Source organism: Chiroxiphia lanceolata, chromosome 7 (assembly GCF_009829145.1).
Source record: "Chiroxiphia lanceolata isolate bChiLan1 chromosome 7, bChiLan1.pri, whole genome shotgun sequence".
Classification (NCBI taxonomy): domain Eukaryota; kingdom Metazoa; phylum Chordata; class Aves; order Passeriformes; family Pipridae; genus Chiroxiphia; species Chiroxiphia lanceolata.
In genome coordinates, this window is record NC_045643.1 from 879,395 (window position 1) to 902,855 (window position 23,461).

Below are 23,461 nucleotides of genomic sequence, written 5' to 3' on the forward strand. Positions count from 1 at the left end.
CTTCCTATTTTTATACATATATAAATATGAAATTGAACCGAAATTTAAAATTATGTGTGCACTTGTCTACCCCTCTCTGTCAGATATCTCTATTGCTCTTTTGACGGAGCACTAAGGGAGCTATTAAAATTAATTAAAATATTATTAAAATTATATTAATTAAAAGATAATCCTGACTGTTGATATTGAAGTTGCTTTTGCTTTCTTTTTCCAAACAGGAACTGTGAAGTGAAGGCTTCTCTCTGAGATAAAGAGGAAGACAAAAAGCAACACTTATTGTCTGGCAGACAAACCAGTACTTACACTGCTTTTTGCCCGGTGTGCACGGGGTGCTGGCTCCTGGCTTGCTGGTCATTCTGGAGCCACTCACACTGTTTCCTTATCTCTGGAGACAGGTAGAAAGCAAAGTCACCTGGAGACAGAGAGAGACATTGAACACTGGTGTTGAGGATGGTGGTTACCCACCAGCAATACATTACATATATTTCTTATTCATTTAAAAAAAACCCAACTTCTCTGTTCTTGCTTGCTATGGAATATCTCTTGATGTTTGGTGTGGCTACTGCAGCACCCTGGGCTGGGAGATTTGTTATTCCAGTTTACAAACATGAGAGCCATAGCTACAAGATACCAGAGGGTTATGTGTCTTAGTCTGTCAGGTGTAAACAGATTTCTTGAAACAAGGCACTTCCAGCCACACAGATGATGTTTTTTCAAGAGTTAGAAGTTTCCAGGGCCGCTGTAAGCAGTTAATGGAAAAAGCAAACTGAGAAAACCTAAACATTTACTTCCAGATGTTTGCTTTCTATTTAGTGCAAGACATTCCTGAATCAGTGGTTTATCAGCCCACTAGTCTAATTTTCAGGAATTTTTGCTAACTAGTTTTCCTAGAGAAAAACTAGCTTTCCTAGAGAAGGTCCATTTCTTGTCCTTGCTGGCTGGGTGTGTTTAAGATCCCTGGCTGCTGGAGATCCAGCCTGGGGTCACCAGTTAAGCTGAGATGCAAATTTTCAAGGCATAGTCTGCACATCCCAAACTCAGCAGCATTGTTTATCCTTGAGCAAAGAATCCTGTCCATCTGCATGCAGCAACTCCAGATCTCAGCCTGAGCCATACAAATGCCTGCTAGACATGTTATTTATGCTGAAACTGGGAAGAAAGATTCGCTGGGTGTTCAAGGAGCTCCAAGGAAGTGCTGGCAGACTGCAAAGGGCCAAGAGCCTCAGCAGGACCAGACCCTATGGGACATATTGCAGATGTGAGTGGCAAGCCATGCAGGATGAGGTCAGATCCCACAGGTAAGCCCATGGAGACCAAGTCAAAGCAGACAGAAGTACAAACTCTACTTGGTGAGCCAACGTGGGATGGGATGGGATGGGATGGGGTGTCCAAAGTGAACAAAACCCAGACCTACTCAGCTAGGCAAACCTATGAGCAGCCACAAATGCACCAAACAGTACAGAAGATATAAAAAGAGACTAATTTCAGTGGGCCCCACTGCCCTTAGAGATGGCCATGCTGGAGCCACCCCCTGCTGCCAACAGGCAGGTAGACCAGACCTGTGAGATTAACCCCTCTGAGCTGCCCCTTCCATAACACTTTGGCTGCAGGATGTTAGACTTACTTCTGATAAAAGATGGCAGCAATCTGCCAAAACGCAGCAAGGGCTCTTCATGAAGCTCTCCTGGTTTGTCGACCAGCTTGAAGAACACGTCACTTGGCTCACTGGCTAGGCTGTAGATATTCTTGGCATCCACCTTCCTGCCGATGCCCAGGACAACAAAGAAGTACCCTTTGCATTTTGCATTGGTGACAACCCTCTGCAGGTACTCAAGTTCTTGTTTGTTCACTTTGCCTGTCATCATCAGAACTATGACTCTTAGATCCCGACGGTTTGGTGCGCTCTCGAAAACATGAGCTATTGTGTGTTCAATCGCGCTGCCCAGAGCCCTCGTGCCGTGCAGCTGGGTCATTTGGTTGTGAAGGTAGTTAATGATCTTCTCTTTGGATCCATAATCTGTTAGGGAGAACTCAGTTTTTACTGGTGGGAAGCTTGAGTTGGTTTCGTGTTCGTAAGGAGCTTGCTGGAGAACTGCCACTCTTGCGTGGTGCTGGGATACTTTTGGCTCTGAGCTGATTTCCAGGTTACTTACAAGATGGGAAATGTACTTCTTCATCTCACTGAACTGCAGAGGTGTGGTGGACTCTGAGCTATCCATGATGAAGGCTATGTCAGTGTCAACATCTGTTGGGGCTGCCCTTCTGTCTCTGAATCCAAGTCTCTGGGTAACAGCACCACAGATTGGACTGGGGTCACACACATCTAAGGAAGAAATATAGTAGGTTTCACCTGAAGGAACTAAAAATCACCCTCTTTTATCTTTGTAAAAATCTCTTGCATCGTATGAAATACTATCAAGCCATGGACATTCGCTGGTCCGTTACTTGATACCAAATTCATTTCACACCACAACACATTTAGTTATGCACTTAGAACTTTTACATGCTCCTGCATCCAAGAGGATCTCTGAAGCACTCTGTCATAAATGGCAGAAGGCCATCTTTGAGAGCATTTTGCTACCAGTATTTGGGCTGTTAAAGTGGGAACCAGACTAAAAAGGAGCTTCTCTTCACAAAGTTGAGAAACCCCAGTGTGCCTCGTTCAAAAATGCCAATGTTTTTTGCTCAACCCAAGAACATGAATCCCTTTTCTTCATCAACAAAAGGGCTGACTCCCAGCTGGGCTTCCCTTCTGCACCACTTACAACTGACTGCTGTGTGACCAGAAGGATTTAGCACTGTCTAGAGGAGAAATTGGATGCTTTACCCAGACAAATGTGACAAGTCAAGAGCCTTTGGATAGTTTCATTCAGCTGACTGCCGCTGGCTGGAAGAACAATGGCGTGGCCAACTGCTGTGTTGTTGATCTGGTTAGATGGAAACAGAGAAACACAGTGTTAGCAATGCTGCCTTCTCCTGTTTTCAGCTTGGAGTAAGTGAAGGCAATGCACAACTCCGAGAGATTGTCTGCTCAGCACAGTGGCCTTGGTGGATCCCATTTGGAGGAGCCTCATGGCCCTGACGTGTGTTAGTGGGACTAGTTTAGAGTCACAAACTCCAAGAAAAGGATCAAGTGCTTGAACCAGTGCTCAGTGGGCTCATCTGGGGCTTTTTTGTGGCTTTAAATCTCTGCATGTCCACTCTCCCTCTGCCAACAATGCTAATGTACTTCCAGTCTTCCCACCCTTTGCCTTTTCTGCCAGACCTTTCTCTCTATGGAGACTCCTTCCTTCTGTTTCATACCACACCTGGCACCCTGGAGCCATGGTGTGGAATACAAATGACTCATGATAACCTCAGTAGCGTTTCACAGCACGCGCTGTGGTGACTGTGGAATTAGGATTTCTCTCCCAATAGACACACTGGATGAGTTTGGCCAGCAATGCTTTCTCAGCGCCGAAGCACTTGAGAGGCCTGTGGAAGCCAACCCCTCACTGCCTGTAGGATCCAATGCCATCAGTCTCCCCTGCAAACCAGACTGAGGTCATGAGCAGAAAAGGAAAGAAAGGGTGAACGACCCCAAACCTCCAGAGCTCTGCTGAGAACTGCATCCTGCCTGCTGGTGAGGAACACGGGTATGACCCCAGCATCGTAGAGCTTCAGCACGGCGTCGTTGAGCTGCGGGGAGGCTCTCGTGTCCCCGTTGCTGAAAAAGACAGCCACCTTCCTCATGAGGAAGCCACTTCGGGCACGCTTGAAGGTGTTCCTGGCCACGAAGGACATGGCAGTCTCCAGGCTGCGTGGCTTTGTGGTCAGGGTTGCCTGGAAGTTTTGGATCTGCTGGAGGAGGCTGGATTTCTTTCTGGCATCAGCAAAGCGGATTTCTGTGGTGACCTCGTTGTTGTAGGTGACCAGAGCCACCCGGGCACCACGAGGACAGTTGCTCTCAGCGATGGTTAAGTTGTTGACGACTCTGAGCACAGTTTGCTTCATCCTGTTAAAAACTTCCCTGCCCACGCCCGAGGAGGTGTCGATAGCAAAGGCAAGCTCGGTTGGGAACACAGGGCACTCCTTGGGACCTGCCAGGAATGTGCATTGGGAACAAATCAAGCCTCAAACAGCTGTCAGGGTGCAAGGACCACGTCCTCAGCAGGGGTAAATCATTCATACCATGCATGTGGGAAGGGCAACAATTCTGGCACACGGTCACCCTGGGGTTTAAAGGGCTGAATGTGACTTACCATAGCAGCAAGCTGTGGAAGAGATGGAGAGAAAAAGCAGCATGGTCAGTGCCAGTCATGTAACATGATGGGCAAAGAAGGGTAGAGAAAGGGACTTAGCAGAGCACTGATGTACTCACGGCATTTGTCTTTGATGTTCCGCACAAGCGCACAGTGCTTCACAAAATAAAAGAGAGGGAGAAAGGGGGGAAAAGGAGATATGTCACACAGCCAACCAAGGAGTATTTCAAAACAAGAGAGAAATTATGCCACACTTACATCTCTGGATTCTCCTTTATCGCCCTTAAGCCCCTGTTTAAAAATAAAAAAAATAAATTCAGAGCAGTGTGTATTTTCAGGGTGCCACATGAACACTGTCAGAATAATTAGTTAACCACAGGTTATGCAGAAGCCAAGGGAAAACCTGTCTGTTTTCATCTGTGTTTCCAGCACAGGGGGAAGTGCTTTCCCATGTGGGGAGTAAACATGGCTGAGACCAAACCCAAAAGGGGGGTTTGAACTAGATGACCTTTAAGGTCCTTTACAACCGAGACCATTTTATGACTTTTTGTTTCTATAATTTATGATGCTCTAAGTTCAAGTCACCTTGGCCTTTTTAGGATGCTCTGTGCTAGCCAGGTTTGGTCATGGACCATATCCTCTGTGGGGTGATAAACAATAAGGAGCTGAGAATGTCCTAGAAGGAATTTTAAGGGGCATATTGCCATGGGGAAATCCTAGTGCCTGGTAAGAATGTGTCTCTTGAATTTTTCCTTCGGTTTGAGGATGGGTAAATATTCATCAGTGATAAACAGCTAGTTAGAAATTTAGAGTCACATCCAAGACAAATAAAGAGGGATTTGCCCAACTTGAAATCAGCAGGAGGAGGTGATGGGCTTATTTTTCAGTGCCTGGTACCAATAGGGACCACCACATTTCTCAGTCAGGATTCTCTCCGAGGGTGAAGCCAGAGGCTCCATCAGAAATGCCATGAACACTTACCGATGGTCCAGGATATCCAATCTCTCCTTTCTGACCAGGTGCCCCAGGTTCTCCTGCATCTCCCTAGAGACAAAAAGAAGAGAAGTTCTACCTGCGAACGCCTGCAGGATTGCCAGGAGCACTTTGGGGAAAAGATGTGTACATCTATTCAGGGTGTTCATGCAGAAGGGAAAAGCTGTGTCATGATCCAACTTACTCTGCGGCCTCTGTTTCCCTTTGGGCCGGGGCCTCCAGCAACACCACGGTCACCAGGTCCACCCTGGTTGGGGAAAAACACAAATTATAGCCCTAAATCTGCAGGATCATGGCTACATTTCTTGGGAAAGGATTGCATAGCTCATGGGCTGCACCCTACCTTGGGTCCTGGGTAGCCTACAAAGCCACGTTCTCCCTGAAACAACAGAAAGGTTTATTTGAATATGTTTTACAAAATGGCCTTCTCCATCTGCACTGGAGACCTTGTCTTTGGCAACTCCCTTGTCTTTGTTAAGGAGTTGGGCATGCTGAGCATACACCTACCTTTCTGCCTTTAGGACCTGGGCCACCAATTCCATCTCGTCCGTCATCACCCTAAAATTGGAAAGCCAAAGTTGTTAATATGAAGTCATATATAAATAGCTGAAACCCCACAGGTCCAACAGCATCAATAGAAAGAACCCACTCAAGCACAGGCCTTTGAGAAACTCTTAAAGGTCCCTCAAAGTTTTTTAAGTGTCCTCAAAGGTGTGAGGGCGTGGCCACACTTACCATCTCTCCTCGTGGGCCTGGCTGTCCATTCGGCCCTTTGAGTCCCGGGTTTCCAGGCTCACCCTGTGAACAGGAGCATCTGTTAAAGCATGTGCTGGAACTCCAGGCAGCTCTGAGCCTTTCCTACCCCATCAGCACTGGTTTCTTTACACAAACCAGTCTGCAGCGGTCCTTGTGGCAGAGAGGCACAGCTGGACCTACACAGCCAGCAATTCTGCCAAATTCTTGCTCTTTAGTGGGACCTTTAGTGATTTCAGGAAAGATAAAATCATATGGAGGGTCTGGAGAGATCCAGCACAACAACCTTCCCATGTGGGCATCATCTGAAAATCTGCCCAGTTACTTGATTACTTTTGCCTCTCTGTTTGATGAAACAGGAGCCTAATGAGGCAACCAGAGTACTGACCTTGCTTCACTCCACACTGGACAAGCCCAAGAGGTTCATCTCATGTATTTTTTTAAGCTCATGCAAAATCCAGAAGCTTTTCAATGCTGTTTTGGTTGCTGATGCCAAGTGCTCATGAAGACATACCTTCTGTCCCAGGGGACCAATCCTGCCACGCTCTCCTGGGGTTCCTGGAGGTCCACCACCAGCCTGGAATGGAAATGGGGAGAGGCATGTTGTCAAGAAAACTTGAGTGCCAGAAACCAGGGAATGAGGTGACCACAGAAATCATGTATTGACTAGTAGGGCTGGTGCCTCTCAAAACACCTTAGGAAATTCAGAAGTCCAATTCATGGTTGGGAAGAGCTGGATGTCCAGCTCAGTTCAATAAAAATGTCAGCAGCATATTGTCCTTAGAGAACCCCCCTGGGAAAGCAGGAGGGGAAAAATCATGGGGAAATGCAGGATTGTCTGGCTTTATGTCCATGTAGTAGGAGAGAGAAATAAATACATAGGGTCCCCCAGGAAGCATGTGAGATGGTTATGCTCTGGCTTCAGAGGGTGAAAGGTCACAGAAGATGCCCTGCCAGTCACTCAGGGGTGTTTTTGAACTAAAATGGCAAACCATAACAGGCCAAACGCTGAAGTCCTAACCCCTCTGTGGTGGCTTTTAACTTTTTTCTTCCATAACTCTTGATCAAGAAATCTTTAGGGTAAGTTGAGAGGAGAATCATGCTGGAAGAGTGGGTTATAAGAGAGTGGAACAGAATTGGAGCCCTAGGGAATGGAAAGACACAATGGCTGAATCTTGTTAGTTCAACAAGGATATAGTTGGGTCAATGTCTGAGAAGCAGCAGCAGGCTTACCCTGGGTCCAGGAACACCCTGCTCTCCTCTTATGCCTGGTGTGCCAAGCTGGCCAGGTGGACCCTGCACGGAGAGAAAAGAGACACTGTCAACACACACAGGCAGAAACACACCAAGACCCCAAAGAAAGCAAATGCTGCAGCGCCTGAGAGATGGTTTATAAACTCATCACACTTTGGGTGGTGTGAATGCACCAAGCTTGATGTCCCTGGGCAGCACAGCCAGGACACAGCACACCCAAAAATACCCAAACCCTGACAGTCCCCGCTCATGAGACTCTTTGGATAAGTGGTTGTGATGAAACAACACAGCAGCACCATGAGGTAAGACATTTGCTCTGCTGCAGACTCACTGACCTGAGGCCCTCGCATGCCTTGTTCTCCAGCCGGTCCCGCCTGACCGGGAGCGCCCGCGGTGCCCTGGAAGTACAGAACAGGAAAGTGCAGTTGGCATGGGGGGACATGGTCAACATCATGCAAAGGGAAAGGAGATCTCAGGGCATTTACAACTGCACAAGGAGCAGGGAAGAACAGATTTTTGGGGGGGGGGGGGTGTTGTTTGTTTCTTTTCTGGGTTTGGCTCTTTTTTCAGAATATAGTTATAGCAGAGAATAAGCACAGCATGGGTGGGGTAATTTGCCCCCCTACAATCAATGGGTATCAACCTCCTTTATGCTTTGACCCTGTTACACTGCTCCAGCAGCACATGGAGACAAAACATCTGACCAGGGAATGCTGCAGAGGACAGGCAGCCCCAGAACAGCTGGTTCTGCACCCAGTCCAGCTCGAAGCATACATGGAGATGAGCCTGAGCAGGAGGAGCAGGGAAATCTGGGGGACAGAGCAGGCAGAGAGGGCCCATCTTGGCACGTGTCTTTGGGTGCTGTGGCTGCCTGGTCCATGGTGTGGCAAGAGCCCAAGGTGCTATCCCCATCACCACTTACCTTAACCCCTATCTGTCCCCTTCGTCCTGTCATACCCTGGAACGGAGAAACAATGAGGCTTGTTACTGGAGTATGGAAGCACACGGTTCTCTGTTGCTTTTATGTCCATGTATCTATGCTGTTCTGAGTCCAAAATTAAATTTGAATTGTTTAAACTACTGGGGAGAGAGGAAGAGAGAAGTCTGGATGGCCAGCTGTCTCTAATCAAACTTTGGCATGTTTTCTCCCTCCTCACATCCCCCAACACTCCACCACATAGGTGTGTTGCTCTCTCATGTATGCGGGAGTGTGTCAGCATCCCTGGGATGGGAGCAGGGAAGGCATCTCCAGATGTTCCAGTCACACCAGCTCCAGTTTGGCTTTTGCCTTTTCAAAACCAGCAGCCAAATGCAGATGCAAATCACAGGATCATGGAATGGTTTGGGTCGGAAGGGACCTTCAAGACCCTAATTCCACTCCCCCCTGCCATGTTGCTCCAAGCCCCATCCAGCCTGGCCTTACACAGAAATCAGTTTTAGCTCCACTGATCCAAGCACTGAGTTATTTGCATGGGAATAAATTCAGGGTTAGACCTTTAAAATCTCTACAACGAGCAAGGAAGCCCCCCAGGCTTTTTCTTTTTGAGCTTGGGTGTTTTGTTTTTTTTTTTGCTTTGTTGGTTTTTGAGGTTGCATCCCTGATGGTTGTGAAACAACGTACATGGAAGGGCAGGAGGGAAAAAGTTTTTGTCAATCTAAGCTTGGCCCCTGCTGACTGGGGGTCTGGCAGCTCACCTTCCTCCCAACTCCACCGTCTTGGCCCCTGAGCCCTGGCGGTCCTGGCTCTCCCTAAGGGAAAAACAAAACTCAGGTGAGAGCCCTGAGATGAGCAGGCACTGGGAAAATATGTTCAGCTCAAAAATTGGATCCTTTCATGTTCTCACACATTACTTAATAGTCCTGCATTGGTGAGAATCCTTCTATCAAGTCACAGAGACTTTCCATCAAGTTTCTGAGCCAGCACAATTTGACATCCCCATTCTTTGGGAAGTGCCTTCTGACATTTTAAGGTGCATTTTTATTCTGAGTTGATTTTAAAACAGGTGGTTTTTGAAATTTTCCAAGGAGAGTGTGTTTTGGTTTTTTTCTCCCAATGTTTCAGGTGAATCAGGAGGTTCAGATTTGGTATCATCTAAACTGTTCTCCTTTTCTGTATATGACCTACAAGAACATATGAAGTTAATTTCCATATGCAAAGTTGTTTTCAGTGAAAATATCAAAAAAGACATTGTAAAATAACAATTTTTTTTGAAAAGGTACCTTTTACACAAAACATCTTCTAAACTGACATCTTCACAGAGAAAGTTGCAAACCAGAAACATTTTCTAGTGGAAAAACCCCCATTCCATCTGACAAGGCATGATGAGTTTAAAACCTGCACGGTTTTGACAGCACCCTTTTTTCATACTTTCTCTTTCCCATCCTATTGTAAAAAACAAAAAACAACACAAGACAGCAAAGAAATTTTACCATTGGTCCAATTTCACCCTTTTGGCCTCTGGATCCCCGTTGAGTGTTATCAGCTCCTGAATCTCCCTGAAAGCAACAGAGCAATGAGAAACATCTGTGTAAATGGGACATGAAAATCAGGCATCATAAACTGCTCTGCTAGAGCTCAGGACCAACTTTTCTTTTTTTTTCTTTTTTGACTGAAATAGATGAAGTATTATTGCTGTTTTCAGTCAGACACAGCTTTTCAAGGCAGAAGTAATAATACCGAAGAAGGGGAGGAAGGGGGATTTTAATATAGTGAAACAGTGATTGACAGGTTGGTATCAAGAGGCATGTGGTGCCCACATGTCACCTCCCAGTTCTGCTCTGTCACTGGACCTGCCACTGTCAAGCACCATTTAATAAGCCTGAGCTGATGACCCCCAGGAGTGGTGGGGAGTGGGTGGAAAATCAAGCAGATGTCTCAGCAGTATTTACCGGATCTCCACGGACCCCGCGGTCACCTCGCTCTCCTCGTTCACCTTTAACTCCCTTATCACCCTGCAGGAAGACACAGAGGGTTGGGAGAGCAGCCCTTGCCTGTCAAAAGCATCAGGCCCTCATCCCTGAGGGCAGTGTGATGGCTTTCCCCCCTCCCCTGGCTCAAATCCACCTTGACACCATCCCTTAGCCCCACTGTGATTAAAGCCTACCCTCCTGCCGGGGTATCCCTTCTCTCCAGAGGAGCCAGGCAAACCCTTGTCTCCCTAAAAAAAGAAAAATATTTTAGCATATTTGCCACTTCCAAAGTGCTCCTTAAACGCTTCACTGAATCATCTTGTTATAAGGAGCAAAGCAATTAAAATGACTGACCTCTTCTCCATCAATACCATCCAGGCCCATTTCTCCCAGTTCACCCTGTGGAAGAGAGGTAAAGGGCAAATGCTCACTGAGGGAAAAGGGAACAGGGAGGGGGATCCTGATGTGTCCATACATTCATGCTCACCGCCGTGGCGTGAGGAAATAGCTCCCTACCTTCTCTCCTGGGAATCCCCGAGAACCCTAAAGAGATCAGAAAAGGGAGTTACTCCATTTTTGTCCAGTTCATTGCCATGGGAAGTGGGGGAGAAAGGAGAGCTGGGCTTGATGGCAGACCCAGAGCCAGGACCAGGGCAAGACTTTGCCTATTTCCTCTTACGCCAATATTTTTCTTCAGCTGCCTCCTCAAGTCTTGTGCCAAGATAAAATATGTGGATCGTGGGGTTAATCCAGCTCATCCAGTAAAGTAGCTCACTCCTTAGCCACAACTCTTTCTCCACTGACTTTTTTTTCTCCCTGCATCCATTTTTATATTAATCTAGAGCCAGTCCTGGTGCCTTTGACAAGGCTGGACAGATTTTTAAAGAGACTCAGTATCTCAGCTGCAACTAATGGGCTTGGTTCATGCACTCCTTTTCTCCCTGACAGAGGATCTTGTGGTCAGAGCAAATGGTAGGAAACATCCCTTTAATTTCACTGAATATTTCCCATAAATATTATATGTTTCCCCACCTTTTCTGGCTGCTGTTCTGAACAATTAGCTCAAGGTTCCTCTTTAAAGCCGCAGCCATGGCTCACTTGTCTCCATCCACACACTGTCCCAGCTCTGAGCCACTTTTTGGTGTTAAGAACAGATCCATCTCTTCCCAAATCTTTCCCCCAGAGCCAGACTGCAGAAAATAGATCAGCCTTGTCTTAGATTGAGCCTGGGTGTCTCTGGGCTTCCTTTTTGCTCTTCACAGCAACACTAAAGCCACGACTCGTGCTGAAAGCCTCGGTGCTTGGCCAGGTGGACACCACCACTGGAATGGACATGGCAGCTGTTGTGTGACCTTCTAAAGCAGCAGGAGTTGCCCTTGGTGGATTCCCACCCACTGGACTCTGGGTCTGCTCTGTGCAGGCTGGTGCCACACATACCTTCGTTCCTCTGTGCCCGGGACATCCCTGGAAACCTTGTGTCCCGTTCACACCCGGTGGTCCACGCTCACCCTATTGCATGTAGGGGGAAAAGCAATGGTCAGGGTTTGCCTGCTAAGCGAGTTTCTGTGGTTAACTGCCACAGGAGGTGGCTTGGAGGCACAGGAGCAAATGGAACATCAGGTTTTGCCTGATCACCCCATCGTCTCCTGCCCGCAGCGTTCCTCACATAGAAACCACCTGCAAGTCTTTGTCACTGGGAGAGAAACATCCTTCCCAAACTCTCAGCTATGAAAGAGCTTTATAAAACTTCTCTTTCAAAAATAAAATGACGAGATGAAACCCCCAGAGCTCTGCATAGGCGTCTAATCCCACCCTGACCTCCAGGCCCCAGGAAAACATTGCCTTGCACGCAGTGTCTCACTGCAGCACTTGGCTCCAGCCTGTGCCATTGGCCTCAGCTTCACCTCCCAGGAGTGATGCCTCGGGGATGTTTATTACAGGGGTGATGTGGGATTCATGAAGAGTTTGGATGAAGCAGTGCTAGTAAGAAGTCATGGGACTCATGTTGTCTGCCATGTGATGGAAACACCCCTCTTGGTTCTATCCTTGGACTAACTCAAACCTTTCAGCTGCAGGAAAACTTTGGCATAGGCTGCAGCTTTGATGAAGCTGGGGATTTTATTTGCCTTGGAGAAACAGCACAGACCCGGGTCACATCAAGTAATGGGAGTTCTTCCCTCCATCATGCTTCTCCAGCTCTCAAGAAGCTTCTGACTGACTTTATCCCGGGAGCAGCTGGGACCTGAGTTGCTACTCAGGCTGTTGGGAGGGGGGACCTCAAAGTTCTGCTTTCTGTCTCTTCTAATCCACACCCACATCCCCAGCAGAAAATATTTAGTGGAAAAGCCTCCAAATGCTTTGCTATAGTGAGGTCCCTGCTTGAGCAGGGACAACCACTCACCGGTCCTCCTTCATCACCAGGATAGCCCCCGTATCCAAGATCACCTGTGACACCCTAGAAGACAACAGAGAGGATTATGCATTTCTTTCATAGTTCTGTGATTGATATTCCAGATTTCCCTAGATTTTCACAAAGCAGCTACTTGGTCATCTGTGTAAACAAGTTAATGAGAGAAACCATCTCCTTTTGATGTCCTGAAATTGTTCCAAAAGATGCTTCGCCTCCTCCCTCCAGCCACTCCTCCCTGCCCTCTTGGATGTTTTACAGCACAGAGGCTGTGAGGAAAGGGAAGAAGAGCAGCTCTCAACCCCCGTGCATGGCCCAGGGTCAGTTTTAAAATGAGGGATGACCCCCTCGTTAACATCACCCATTGTGGGTGGAGATGATCCCCTTGTTAACATCACCCACTGTGGGTGGAGATGATCCCCTCGTTAACATCATCCACTACAACCTGCCCATCCCTCACCCATCACCACCAGGGTCCCTTGCACAGGGGCCCTTTATCCCCAGGTGAAATGACCCACCTTTGGTCCTATGCGGCCTGGCAAACCTCTGTCCCCTCTCTGTCCTGAACACTTGCACGGGACCTTGCAGCACGTCCTCTCTGCAATGTTGTCCTGCAGCAAACAACACAGGACACAACACGAAGATGTAAGAAACTTGGCAGAGCCCCATAACTCCGGCAAGGCTGTGGAACTGCTCCTGTGACAAACATAACGTTGACCCAGCAGCATTTTGGGGTCACTCTGCCTTGAAACACCCCCGACAGCAAGAGAGGGAGGTGTGCATTGGCAGACTGGTTAGGTTATGTGGTTAGGAAGAAGAAGCCAACACTATATTTTGGACATCAGAAGGATGGTTTAAATGGGAACTGTGTGGGGCAGAATTCATAGAGTGCATTTAGTAGGAGACCAGTCCCCAGAGCAGCGCCTGTCACTGAAGAGAGAAATCTCAGCTCCAAAGAAACCAATCCAGGTTGTGGAATAGACCACAAGAAAGTTGTGGCAGGGAGTAGCTCACCAGCAATATGCAGGCTGAGAACCATTTGTGAGTATATAGTAAAGAGAAAAAAAAAATCAAAAGGAAGATATGGGCTCAGAGAAATTGCAGCTGGTTTTTGCATCATCCGGCGGAAAGAAAAAAAAAAATCACTTTCATTGCCAAGTACATTGCTGGCTGCAAATGTTTCCTGCCAGCTTTGCACATTTACATTTTGGAAGGGTTTTCCTAGGCTGAATTACTTGGGGATGGGCTGAAGACTAGCTTTTATCCCAAAACCCAAGGTTCACTCCCAAGTGGCTGCACTTTGATGTGCGGAGAAGGGCTTAGCAAGATTACCACAGGGATCAGTGGTTAAGCTCAGTCTTATTAAATCTACTGCAAAAGGTCCTCAACCATGCTGGTAGCAGATGAGAAACTGGGGGGAACTGGACATTCCAAGGTTGAGAGCAAATAATCAACAGATTCAAGAGGGTCTATGTATATGGGAGGGCAGTAAATCTTGAAGAAGAAAGAATCATGGAATGGGTTGGATTGACAGGGACCTGAAAGGATAACTCCTTTGTCTGTCAAAAGCACGTCTGAAATACAGTGACTTACTGTTTGTTTGCTTTTTCGGATTACGTAAATATTAAGTAGAAACTAACTAAACGGAATCAGCTTGGGGAAAGAAACCTAGAAAGCAGTGCTTCTGCAAGAAGCTTTAATACTGGCCGGGTATGACAGGGCGCTACCATAAAGTTAAAAACCCCAACAGTATAAATATAGGCAGAGGGCAGATTTTTGGCACGGCAGCTTTTGATGGTGTCTTATCCCATCCCACTCGTCTGGAGCAGTAGGAGACCAGGCAGCGCCATGATCTGCTCTTCCCTTTGCTTGCTGTGGCATCTGTAAGAAGAGCTGACGTATGGTAGGGAGGGGGGAGGAGCAGAGCCAAGAGGGTGTAATTCAGCCACGGTTCAGCCCTGCAGGAGATCCAGCCGTGGGCTTCCCTCCAGCATTACAAGGCAGCGCTGCCTGTGCCAAGTTACTTACGAGCTGCTCTGCCAGCTCGAAATCCAGGTCCAGCAGATTAACTCTGAGAGGTCTGTTGTAGGTGAACCCACGGCCGAACTCCAGCTGCATCACTCTGTCAAAATTGCTCACTCGGTCCAGCCCGACGAAGATGAGAGCGCTGACACCTGAGAGGGGGGAAGCAGAGGGGGCTTTGGGATGGGGCGAGGTGCTCTGCAGAGCCTGCACACCCTCCCTGGTGATGACACATCCTTATCCACCTCTCTGATTGCAAAAGGAGCTTATGCGACTGAGAACGGGCACATTCAGTGAGAGTTACCCACGTGCTTAGGTGGCTGCAGGCAGCTAAATATCACAGGAAGGCAGTGAAGAACAGCAATGCCTGTAGAACTCATGAAAGCCTTATTCCTTACTGCCCAAAGCCAGTGGATTCATGAGAAATGGGGGTAAGATGGGCCACATGTAAACATGGACTATAATCACTGCCTTGAAGAGTAAAAGGTTTACCTTCTTCATGCAAAGTAGATGAAGCAGCTTCCAGCTGACTTATTGGGTCATCTGCACCATCAGTAAAATGGATTATGACCTGGGAGAGAAATAAGTTTATATCAGAAAGTTTCAGAAACACAATCAAAGTGCAACCTGAAGGGCCTTTTTTCCAGGGGATGCTTCATCTGAGAGGAGATGGAGGAACTGCTGTGCCTTTTCCAGGCCATGTTTTTTCCAAGGATTTCTGTGCCAGGTTCCCGCACATTGTCTCATGCAGGTGTTTGTTGCTAGAGCATGATCAGGGAAATATTTGGAGAGCAATAGTTTGCAGCCAAGCAGTGGTCATGGGCACTGGCTGCAGCGATGCTCAATCACCTGTCAGGAAAGGACCCTGACAACGAAGTGCGAGCGCAGGAAACAGGCAGGGTTTAGGTGACCCAATTTACGGTGAATAAATTTACTTATTTAACGAATAATTTTTAAAAAATCATTATGAGTTTACAGTCGCTTTTTTTTTTTTAAATACACCAGAAGCCAGCTTCCCTGGCCAACACCCCCCCCAGTGGCCTTGGATTTGACTGACCTTGGTGCTGCCGGAGGGCGAGGATCTGAACTTGCTGAGGTAGGATCTCAGCGTGTCCGCCGTGAGGACGTAGGGCCCGCGGCTGCGCATGTCCCGGAACCGCTCGAACAGCTCGGGCTGGTACTCGGAGAAGTCCAGTCCCTCCACGGGCCCCCCCTGCGCCTGGGCCATGATGGCCACCCTGACGTTGGGTGCCTGGTTGCCGGTGCAGCTGATCCTCTGCATCTGCGTTATCCTGTTCAGCACGGACTCGACCCGTGACTCCAGACCTCTCTGGGAATTGAATATATTTTGGCCGGGCCCAACATCCGTGACATCAAAGCCAAGTATCACATCCAAGTCACAGTCTGAAAGGGAAATGCAGAGAGAGAGAAGAGCATCATTGAGCAATGTGATGACTGTTTTTCAAGTGATGGCTTTTTCAGTCACTCTTTTAGTCACTAGTGAAGACATTCTGCATCAAGAACTGCCACCACTTGATACACAAGCACCTTCTATTTCCTTTCATCATAGCAACCTGAAAAAATTTGTCTTTAATTCATTTTAACTTTTTTTCTTTTTTTCTTTTTCTTTTCATTGGGAGGAGCTGCCTAAATCAAGTCCAAGAGAGATTTTCATTTTCACCAGGCAGCCAAGACTGCTCCTTTTTTTCCACTGCATGAAAACCTGTCAGTACTTGCACAGTGTACCTACACCCTTTGCCCGTGCTTGGAGTGACAGTCCTCCAGCCTCAGGGATGCAGAGGGAGGTGACAACCAGGTAACTGATCCCAAATCCCTGAAAGGTGTAGCTAGGATTTATATGAGATAGCTGGGAATTAGAGAAGAAACAGGATTTGAAGATGTTCAGCCCAAGCCAACAAGGTGATGCACAGTCTGTCTTTCTTCTGGAATATTTAGTGGGGGTGTGGAATCACCCTGCAGCTACCAAGTTGCCCTTTGGTCTGGAGCATGGGGAAATCAGGCTGCTGGATGCCTTTCCTCAGGATTTAACATCTTCTTCTCCTACATAGGCTTTCAAACAGGGAGGTGTTTGAATTCTCTTTGATATTAGTCCCACTGCTGCTGCACTTGGGAAGTGCTCCTGGTTACCACCAGCAGTGGTTTGCTTTTCCCTGCACTCAGTTTTCATTCTCAGCTGGAGCTGCTGCTCAGCTCAGGGCTGCTGTGGCTCTCCAGCTTCTCCAGCGGTTCAGGAGGCGCCTCTGCTCAATGCCAGAGGGCTGAGCCGTGTTCAGTCGTGCTGGGAGTAGGACTGGCTGTAATGTAGTAAGTAAAACCAGCTGCTGGGAGTCAGATCTGACAGCAATACCAGCTCACTTACTCACCGCAATTCCCCTGCGTGGCTTCTGAAGCAGCCGAACCATGGGATTCCCTCTTAAGGCAATTCTACCTTAGCCTACAACCACTCACACACTGTTTTTTTCCCATGTACGTGTTGTGAGATCCAGTGGGCACCCTGGATGGTCTGGCAAGAAAAATTGTTTTCCCCCTCTAGTGCCTAAAGGGTTTATGAGAGAGCTGGAGAAGGACTTTGGGCAAGGGCATGGAGTGACAGGGCAAGGGGGAATGGCTTCCCACTGCCAGAGGGCAGGGTTAGATGGGATATTGGGAAGAAATTCTTCCTGGTGAGGCACTGGCACAGTTTGCCCCATTTCTGGAACTGTTCAAGGCCAGGTTGGATGATGCTTGGAGCAACCTCGTCTACCAGAAGGTGTCCTATGACAGGGAGGTTGGAACTATATGATCTTTGGGGTCCCTTCCAACCCAAACCATTTTAGAATTCTATGATTCTGTGATTTCCAGCACACTCTGTATGCCCGAATGGCCAAGAAGTCCAATTAGCTTGTAATAGACACCAAGGGCAAAACAAGGACCATCACTTTTCATTTTGGCACTAAATAAGTTTGTCTGTTAAGATGATACTGTTATCATGTCCCTACACATCTGGGAGAAAGGTGGTGAGACTCAGTCCAAAGGCAGCTAAATAAAGGACCCCCTCTGAGACAGTGATAGGAGGCCAGTGATTTAGTGCCTGACTGTCACATCTGAAATGAATTTCACCACGATGGCACCTCTGTGGTGATGCTACATCACGTTACACACACAAACAGGTAGCTCTTGTACCAAAGGTTGGCGGTCCCCCACCACACTCATGAAGGAGGAACGAGCCCATGCTGCACCTCAGGCTGTAGGCAAAGCACAAGAGTAGAATGGATAAGTCCATCAAAACACTTTGGATATTTAAAGCCACCCTTGGGAACGACCTCAGCACATTACAAAAGAATTGTGCTTACCTCTTGTCACCTCTGTTACTCCTGGGCACAGTGTCTCCTCCATAGCGGCTTCCAGCGTGACCAGGACCTGCTCATTGAGCTCAGACAGCTCCTGGGCTGTGGATGCTCTGAAGCTCATGGCGCTCTCGCTGGCCAACATGCTGACTTCCTTCAGGTCAATGTTTCTCACGCCCACTGCGAATACCTTTACGCCTTTCTGCGTGATTTCCTGGGAGGCCCTCGGCCCATCATCCGTGGACGTCCCACCCGTGACGATGAAGGCGATCTGGGGCACCCTCTGGTCGATTCGGCTGCCGGCCTCCTTCACAAAGTGTCTTTCCTGGATGTGCTTGATGGCTGCGCCGGTGTTTGCCACTCGCCCGCCTTTGTAGATGACTTTGTTGATCGCATCTAAAATCTGAGGTTTGGTGGAGTAGTCCTTGAGGAAGAACTCGTCGGTGACATCTGAGTTGTACTGGGCCAGGCCTACCTGGATAGAGTCCCCATCCCTATAAATGGCGTCCACCACAGAGTAGACAAACTGAAGAACTTCTTGGAAGTTATCTCTCCCCAGATTGATGGAGCCATCCAGCAAAAACACAATGTCAGCCTGCTTTTTACCTCCTGAAAAAAATCACAAAGCAAACACAGTTGTTAACAATTGTTTGCAGCATCTATAATATTTAAGTGGCTTAGTGCTTTGTGAAGCATCACTTTGCAAGGTAAAGTTTCTCTCTCCTTTCTACCATTTTAGTTTCATCGACCCTTGGCAGGATTTTACATCCACACAAGAAGAAATATTTTGTATAACACTTCATACAGCATTACTTGTTTTTGTGATAGACACCCTTATCTCCTTTCTAATTTAATTCCGTTCTTTCCTACGCTCAGCAAAATGTGTTTCAAAGTGTTCTTTTTATCAATGTGATTAAAGGGATGGGAATCAAAAGGTGTAATCATGGAATCATTTTCATTTTGTACAGATACAATCTGTGCTCTGTTCAGAAAAGTCTACAGGAAGAATAGCAGCCTTACCAGGCAAGAATGGTCCAGGTGTTTCTGTTGTAGGTATTGGAAGCTCTTCAAGGATCCTCTGTACCCTCTTTTCTAAAGTTGAGAGTCCTGTGAAGTCCTGTACCACAAGCACGCGCTCAGGATCGTTGGTAATGATCTGCAGCTGGTCCCTGTCCACATTCCTGGCTCCAACACCCAGGGGTTTGATGTTTGTTGAGGTGATCACATTAGCAGGCCTGTTCACGTCATCCTGGGACCGGTCTCCGAGGATGACGACGAGGTGCTGGGGCACTCCATCTTCTATCCTGCTCCCCGCAGACTTGATGAAGTAGTTCTTCACCACGTAGTCCAGGGCTTTGCCAGCGTTCAGGGGGGAGCCCCCTCTAAGCCTCAAACGGCGGATGGCTTGCAGGACAGCATTTTTGGACTTGTGGGTCTTCAGGTAGAACTCAGGAAAGACATTATTGCTGAACTGTACCACCCCGATTCGCACTTTGTTTGGCCCCACTTCCAGCTGCTGAACAATCCTGCTGATGAAATCCCGAATGTGAGCAAGCCCCTCAGGCCTAACGCTGTCCGAGCTGTCAATGAGGAAGACAATGTCCTTTTCCTCACCAGAAATATCTGCGGGGAAGCAAGAAGAGAGGAAATTACTGGTGTGCCAAGCTTTTGTTGAAGCTTTGCTGGAGGATTTCTGCGCTATCTGCTCTCGTGTGAGGTAAAGCCACACAGCACATTTTAGCCAATTTTAGTCATGGTGTTCCAGGGGACCTCTCAAAAAGGGCTTGTGTGCAAGTGGGCATGTGTGTGCTAACAGTCTGTCTGATATTTGAAGCATGCATCACTTAGAGCCTTATCTGTTTTGTTCATTAATGCTCTAATCTGGATTTGTCAATGTTTCCAGCTTTATGTCTGTTTCCTAGAGAGCTGCTAGATGGGAATAGGCAACTGTACACATTGCAGAATTTGAATTGAAAACCAAAATAGGCAACGTATTGACTTGAAAATTGTAAGTTATAATGTATTTTAGGTACTTGAGTAGAATTTCCACCTATCCGAAAGTTTCCTTCCAAGACTGTACATGTGCTGCACATTTGCTTTTGTCTAAGGAAAACCTCAACTTAAGGGAAGGCTTTTTGGGCAACATTTACTTGAGTAGCAACTTGGAGACAGCCAGTGCTGACAGCACCTTACCTATGGGGGGTTGCACATCTCCCAGCAGCTGCCTGATTTGGTCCACAGTCAGGGTTTCAATAGGAGTCAGCAGCTTCTGCTCGAGGCTGGGCAGTTCCTGGAAGCTGGAGACTTGGAATACATAATCAGGACTAAGGGAAATCTGTACCATCTCCTCAGTATCCACATTCTTTGCTATCATCATAGGTGCCACCCCCACTTGTTTGACTTGGAGCGACGGATTCTCGAAGTCATCGTCGGACTTGCGGGAGGAGAGGATGATCAAAAACTGAGGGACGCCCTCCTCTATGCGGCTCCCGGAGGGCCGGGTGAAGATGGTCTTTGCCACAAACTCAAGGGCCTCCCCCACGTTCACCTGCTGGCCACCCTTGGACCGCAGCTGCCTCACAGCGCTCTGCACCTCGTCCTTGGTGGAGTGGGTGTTGAGCAGGAACTCCACGTGGGGATGCTCGCTGAACTGGACCACCGAGATCCTGGTGGTGTCAATGCCCACGTCCAGGTTGTTCACTATCCTCCCGATGAGGTCGCGGATCAGGTAGAACTCCTGGGCGGCGTAGCGGGAGCCGTCCACCATGAACACAACGTCCCTCCTCACACCCGCTGCGGGAGAGAAGGCAGTGGTCAGAAGGTGCACCAGGCATTGCTCATGGAAAGCAGCTAAGCTCGTCATCTACACCACTGCCTTTGGCCATGGGGAGGATGCTCCTTGACCCGTTGCCTGTGATTATCTCCTGGGAGCCCCAGCAGGCAGCTCTGGGTCCAAGACAGAGACAGGGCCAGTCTGCTAGGCACATCCCCGGGGGAGCAAGAACAGCAACTTCCAGAGCAAAGGAAGCAAGAGGGAGCAGGGGACACTTGGAACAATAATTCCTTGTGGGATGTCCACCCACGGAAACATATCCTGGTGATAGTCCTTACTCAGGGCAGGTTGCTAGGCAGCCTGGGATGGTTTTACACTCAGAACTACCCCTCTTTCTTTGGGTTTGTCCTCTAGGAAAGTTTCTATCCTATTATTCTCTCAGCTTCTGCCTTTCCAGGATGACTTTTTGATTCCTAATTAAGTATTTTTTGCAGTGGTAATTCAGGTCAGAGCTTGAATTATCACAGTATATCTCACTGATAAATGAGGATAGAGGAAGGTGGTCTGGCTTAGGAACAGACAGAGTAGGATGGTGAACTGCTAAGGGACTGATCTGGGTTACTCTTCATCTCAGGCATACACTGGCTGTATTTCATTCCGAGGTGAGACCAGAAATGGAAGATCTGATCCTTTTCCCGTTGCCCACTTCAAATTTCCCTTCCCCTGGTGAATGAGGGAGGCAAATATAAGAAAAATCAGCATGTCTTACATATAGCAGAGAGCTGACCTTGACTTACAGTAGTGTGACAGTGTTCCTGTAGCATCTAAATGATGCAATTTCCATTCCAGAAGGAATAGCATGGATTTAAAATCCATTCACTTTTTGGGTCTTTCATGTGGATATAGTGTGGACCACCTTGAGAGACTGGGCTTAAAGGCGGCTCAGCTTAATTACACAGCTCCTACCACCCCTAAGTAATGCACCAACAGTGAGACCAAGATTGACTGGGAGTCATAGCCGTGACCATCTTTGCTTTTCTCGGTTTGTGTTGCAACCATGATGTTACTAAACATCATATTTTGCTGCTGGCTCTTGGTGCAGACACAAACATCTTCTCACCTGGGCTGGGAGATGTAAAAACCAGATCAGGGGCAAGTGACTCTATCTCTTTCTTGGTCAGCCGGATGACTCTGTTCGAGACGACCTGCTGCACAGAATCCAGCTGGCTGAAGTCGGGAACAGAGATAGCAAAATCCGGTAGGAAGGAAATGGTCTGCAGTTCTGTGAGGTCAGCATTTCCAATCCCAATGCCGAAGGGCACCGTGCCACTCGTCTTCAGGACCACTGAGGGCCTCCTCACGTCGTCCTGGGACCGGTCAGCAGTCAGCAGAATCAGGAACTGTGGGACGCCCTCTGCTATCCTGCTGCCACTCGACACCGTGAACACATTCCTGATGAGATAGTCGAGGGCTGCTCCAGTGTTCAGAGGAGATCCTCCCATAACCTTCAGCTCCTGGATGGCACTGATGAGATCCGCTTTGTCCTCGTGGGTGTCGAGCAAGAACTCAGGTTGTATGATGTTGCTGTACTGTACGACAGCGACACGGACCTTGTCACGACCGATGTCCAGGCTTTCAATAACTCTTTGGACAAAGGTCTTCAGTAAAGGGAAACCTCTTCTGACACCATCCGAGCCATCGATTAGAAACACCACATCCTTCTTCTCACCTCTCTCAACTACTGTTTGAGACAAGTAAGGGAAGGGGGGAATAAGTGAGATGCTGTTTTGCAGTGATTAATATTCTCCGCGTACATCGAACCAAAGGAGTACAAAAGCTTGGGGAGGGGAAAGCGAGGTGTCAGGACAAGTGGTTCGGTTCCTTTGCCATTGGATGCAATCCCTGGTGAAGAGGCAGATGGGTGGAAGTTGGTGGAAACCACAGTGCAGTGGATGCCATGCCTTACCCACCGGGTCATAGAATCATAGATTCATAGGAAATAGGATGCAAAGGGACTCTGGGTGCCATCTCCTACCTGAGGCTGGGAGAAACCAACTGCTCCCAAGGGAGCTGGGAAGTTGATATTTGGCTTTGCAATATGCAGGAGGAATCTGGGGCATCAGGAATATTTTGCTCGCAGCAAACTCTGAGTCTCTGGATGAAATGACATATTGCAGGGAGTGCTCACGGGGAGATGGTGAAGAGAGGGAGAGAAGAGCTTTTCTGAGGCACCACTGGACTCAGAAATAAATACTTCTGCACATGCCCAGAATAAAAATAAGAAATTGCTGGAATGGACATCCAGCTGAAAACGCTGAAATGATCTTCTAAAATGTTAGATATTGGAGGGGGGAAGTTTGTTGTTTGTTTGTTTGTTTTGGGGTCTTTTTGCTTGGTTTTTTTTTTTTACTATTTTCAGGCAGGAAAAAAGAAAAGTTAATTGTGACCAAACATTCTTTTTTAAAAAAAAAAAAAAAAAAAAAGGAAAACCTCCAAGACCATGAATTGTCAAAGATCAGAGAATTATTGATGGATTCTGCTACTGATCAGCAGAATTGCAAAGCTTTGGCTTAACCAAGCAGAAAACACCCCTGGCTCTCAAACACATCAACTGCTGGACAGCATTCCCAAAATATCTTGGCAGGAACATGATCTGTCTCTCTGAAGAAAATCTTAAATATCTGCTTTATGAATGCTAGACATATAAAGAAATAACAAGGGCGGTTGAATTCTTAATGCAGACTTCAGATCAAATTTATTA

The 23,461-nt window shown here is 47.7% G+C and overlaps 1 protein-coding gene across 7 annotated transcripts in view; it reads right to left on the minus strand.

Moving 5' to 3' along the window:
• The window catches only part of COL6A3 (collagen type VI alpha 3 chain), a 61,059-nt gene that overhangs the window by 12,025 nt on the left and 25,573 nt on the right, over window positions 1-23,461 (minus strand). For 6 of the 7 annotated variants that reach the window (XM_032694064.1, XM_032694062.1, XM_032694061.1 and 3 more), the window contains 32 exons: window positions 21,821-22,441; window positions 20,121-20,720; window positions 18,948-19,550; window positions 17,934-18,536; window positions 15,638-15,984; window positions 15,073-15,151; window positions 14,587-14,732; window positions 13,077-13,169; window positions 12,553-12,606; window positions 11,589-11,660; window positions 10,668-10,694; window positions 10,506-10,550; window positions 10,346-10,399; window positions 10,131-10,193; window positions 9,672-9,737; window positions 8,937-8,990; window positions 8,164-8,199; window positions 7,577-7,639; window positions 7,221-7,283; window positions 6,502-6,564; window positions 5,970-6,032; window positions 5,742-5,792; window positions 5,578-5,613; window positions 5,419-5,481; window positions 5,223-5,285; window positions 4,500-4,532; window positions 4,361-4,397; window positions 4,242-4,253; window positions 3,586-4,079; window positions 2,828-2,927; window positions 1,625-2,323; window positions 304-412 (listed from right to left, as the gene is read on the minus strand). In XM_032694064.1, coding sequence (XP_032549955.1) covers window positions 304-412; window positions 1,625-2,323; window positions 2,828-2,927; window positions 3,586-4,079; window positions 4,242-4,253; window positions 4,361-4,397; window positions 4,500-4,532; window positions 5,223-5,285; window positions 5,419-5,481; window positions 5,578-5,613; window positions 5,742-5,792; window positions 5,970-6,032; window positions 6,502-6,564; window positions 7,221-7,283; window positions 7,577-7,639; window positions 8,164-8,199; window positions 8,937-8,990; window positions 9,672-9,737; window positions 10,131-10,193; window positions 10,346-10,399; window positions 10,506-10,550; window positions 10,668-10,694; window positions 11,589-11,660; window positions 12,553-12,606; window positions 13,077-13,169; window positions 14,587-14,732; window positions 15,073-15,151; window positions 15,638-15,984; window positions 17,934-18,536; window positions 18,948-19,550; window positions 20,121-20,720; window positions 21,821-22,441 — 5,512 coding nt within the window. The remainder of the gene's footprint in view (window positions 1-303; window positions 413-1,624; window positions 2,324-2,827; window positions 2,928-3,585; window positions 4,080-4,241; window positions 4,254-4,360; window positions 4,398-4,499; window positions 4,533-5,222; window positions 5,286-5,418; window positions 5,482-5,577; window positions 5,614-5,741; window positions 5,793-5,969; window positions 6,033-6,501; window positions 6,565-7,220; window positions 7,284-7,576; window positions 7,640-8,163; window positions 8,200-8,936; window positions 8,991-9,671; window positions 9,738-10,130; window positions 10,194-10,345; window positions 10,400-10,505; window positions 10,551-10,667; window positions 10,695-11,588; window positions 11,661-12,552; window positions 12,607-13,076; window positions 13,170-14,586; window positions 14,733-15,072; window positions 15,152-15,637; window positions 15,985-17,933; window positions 18,537-18,947; window positions 19,551-20,120; window positions 20,721-21,820; window positions 22,442-23,461) is intronic. The other variant, XM_032694065.1, reaches the window with a different exon arrangement.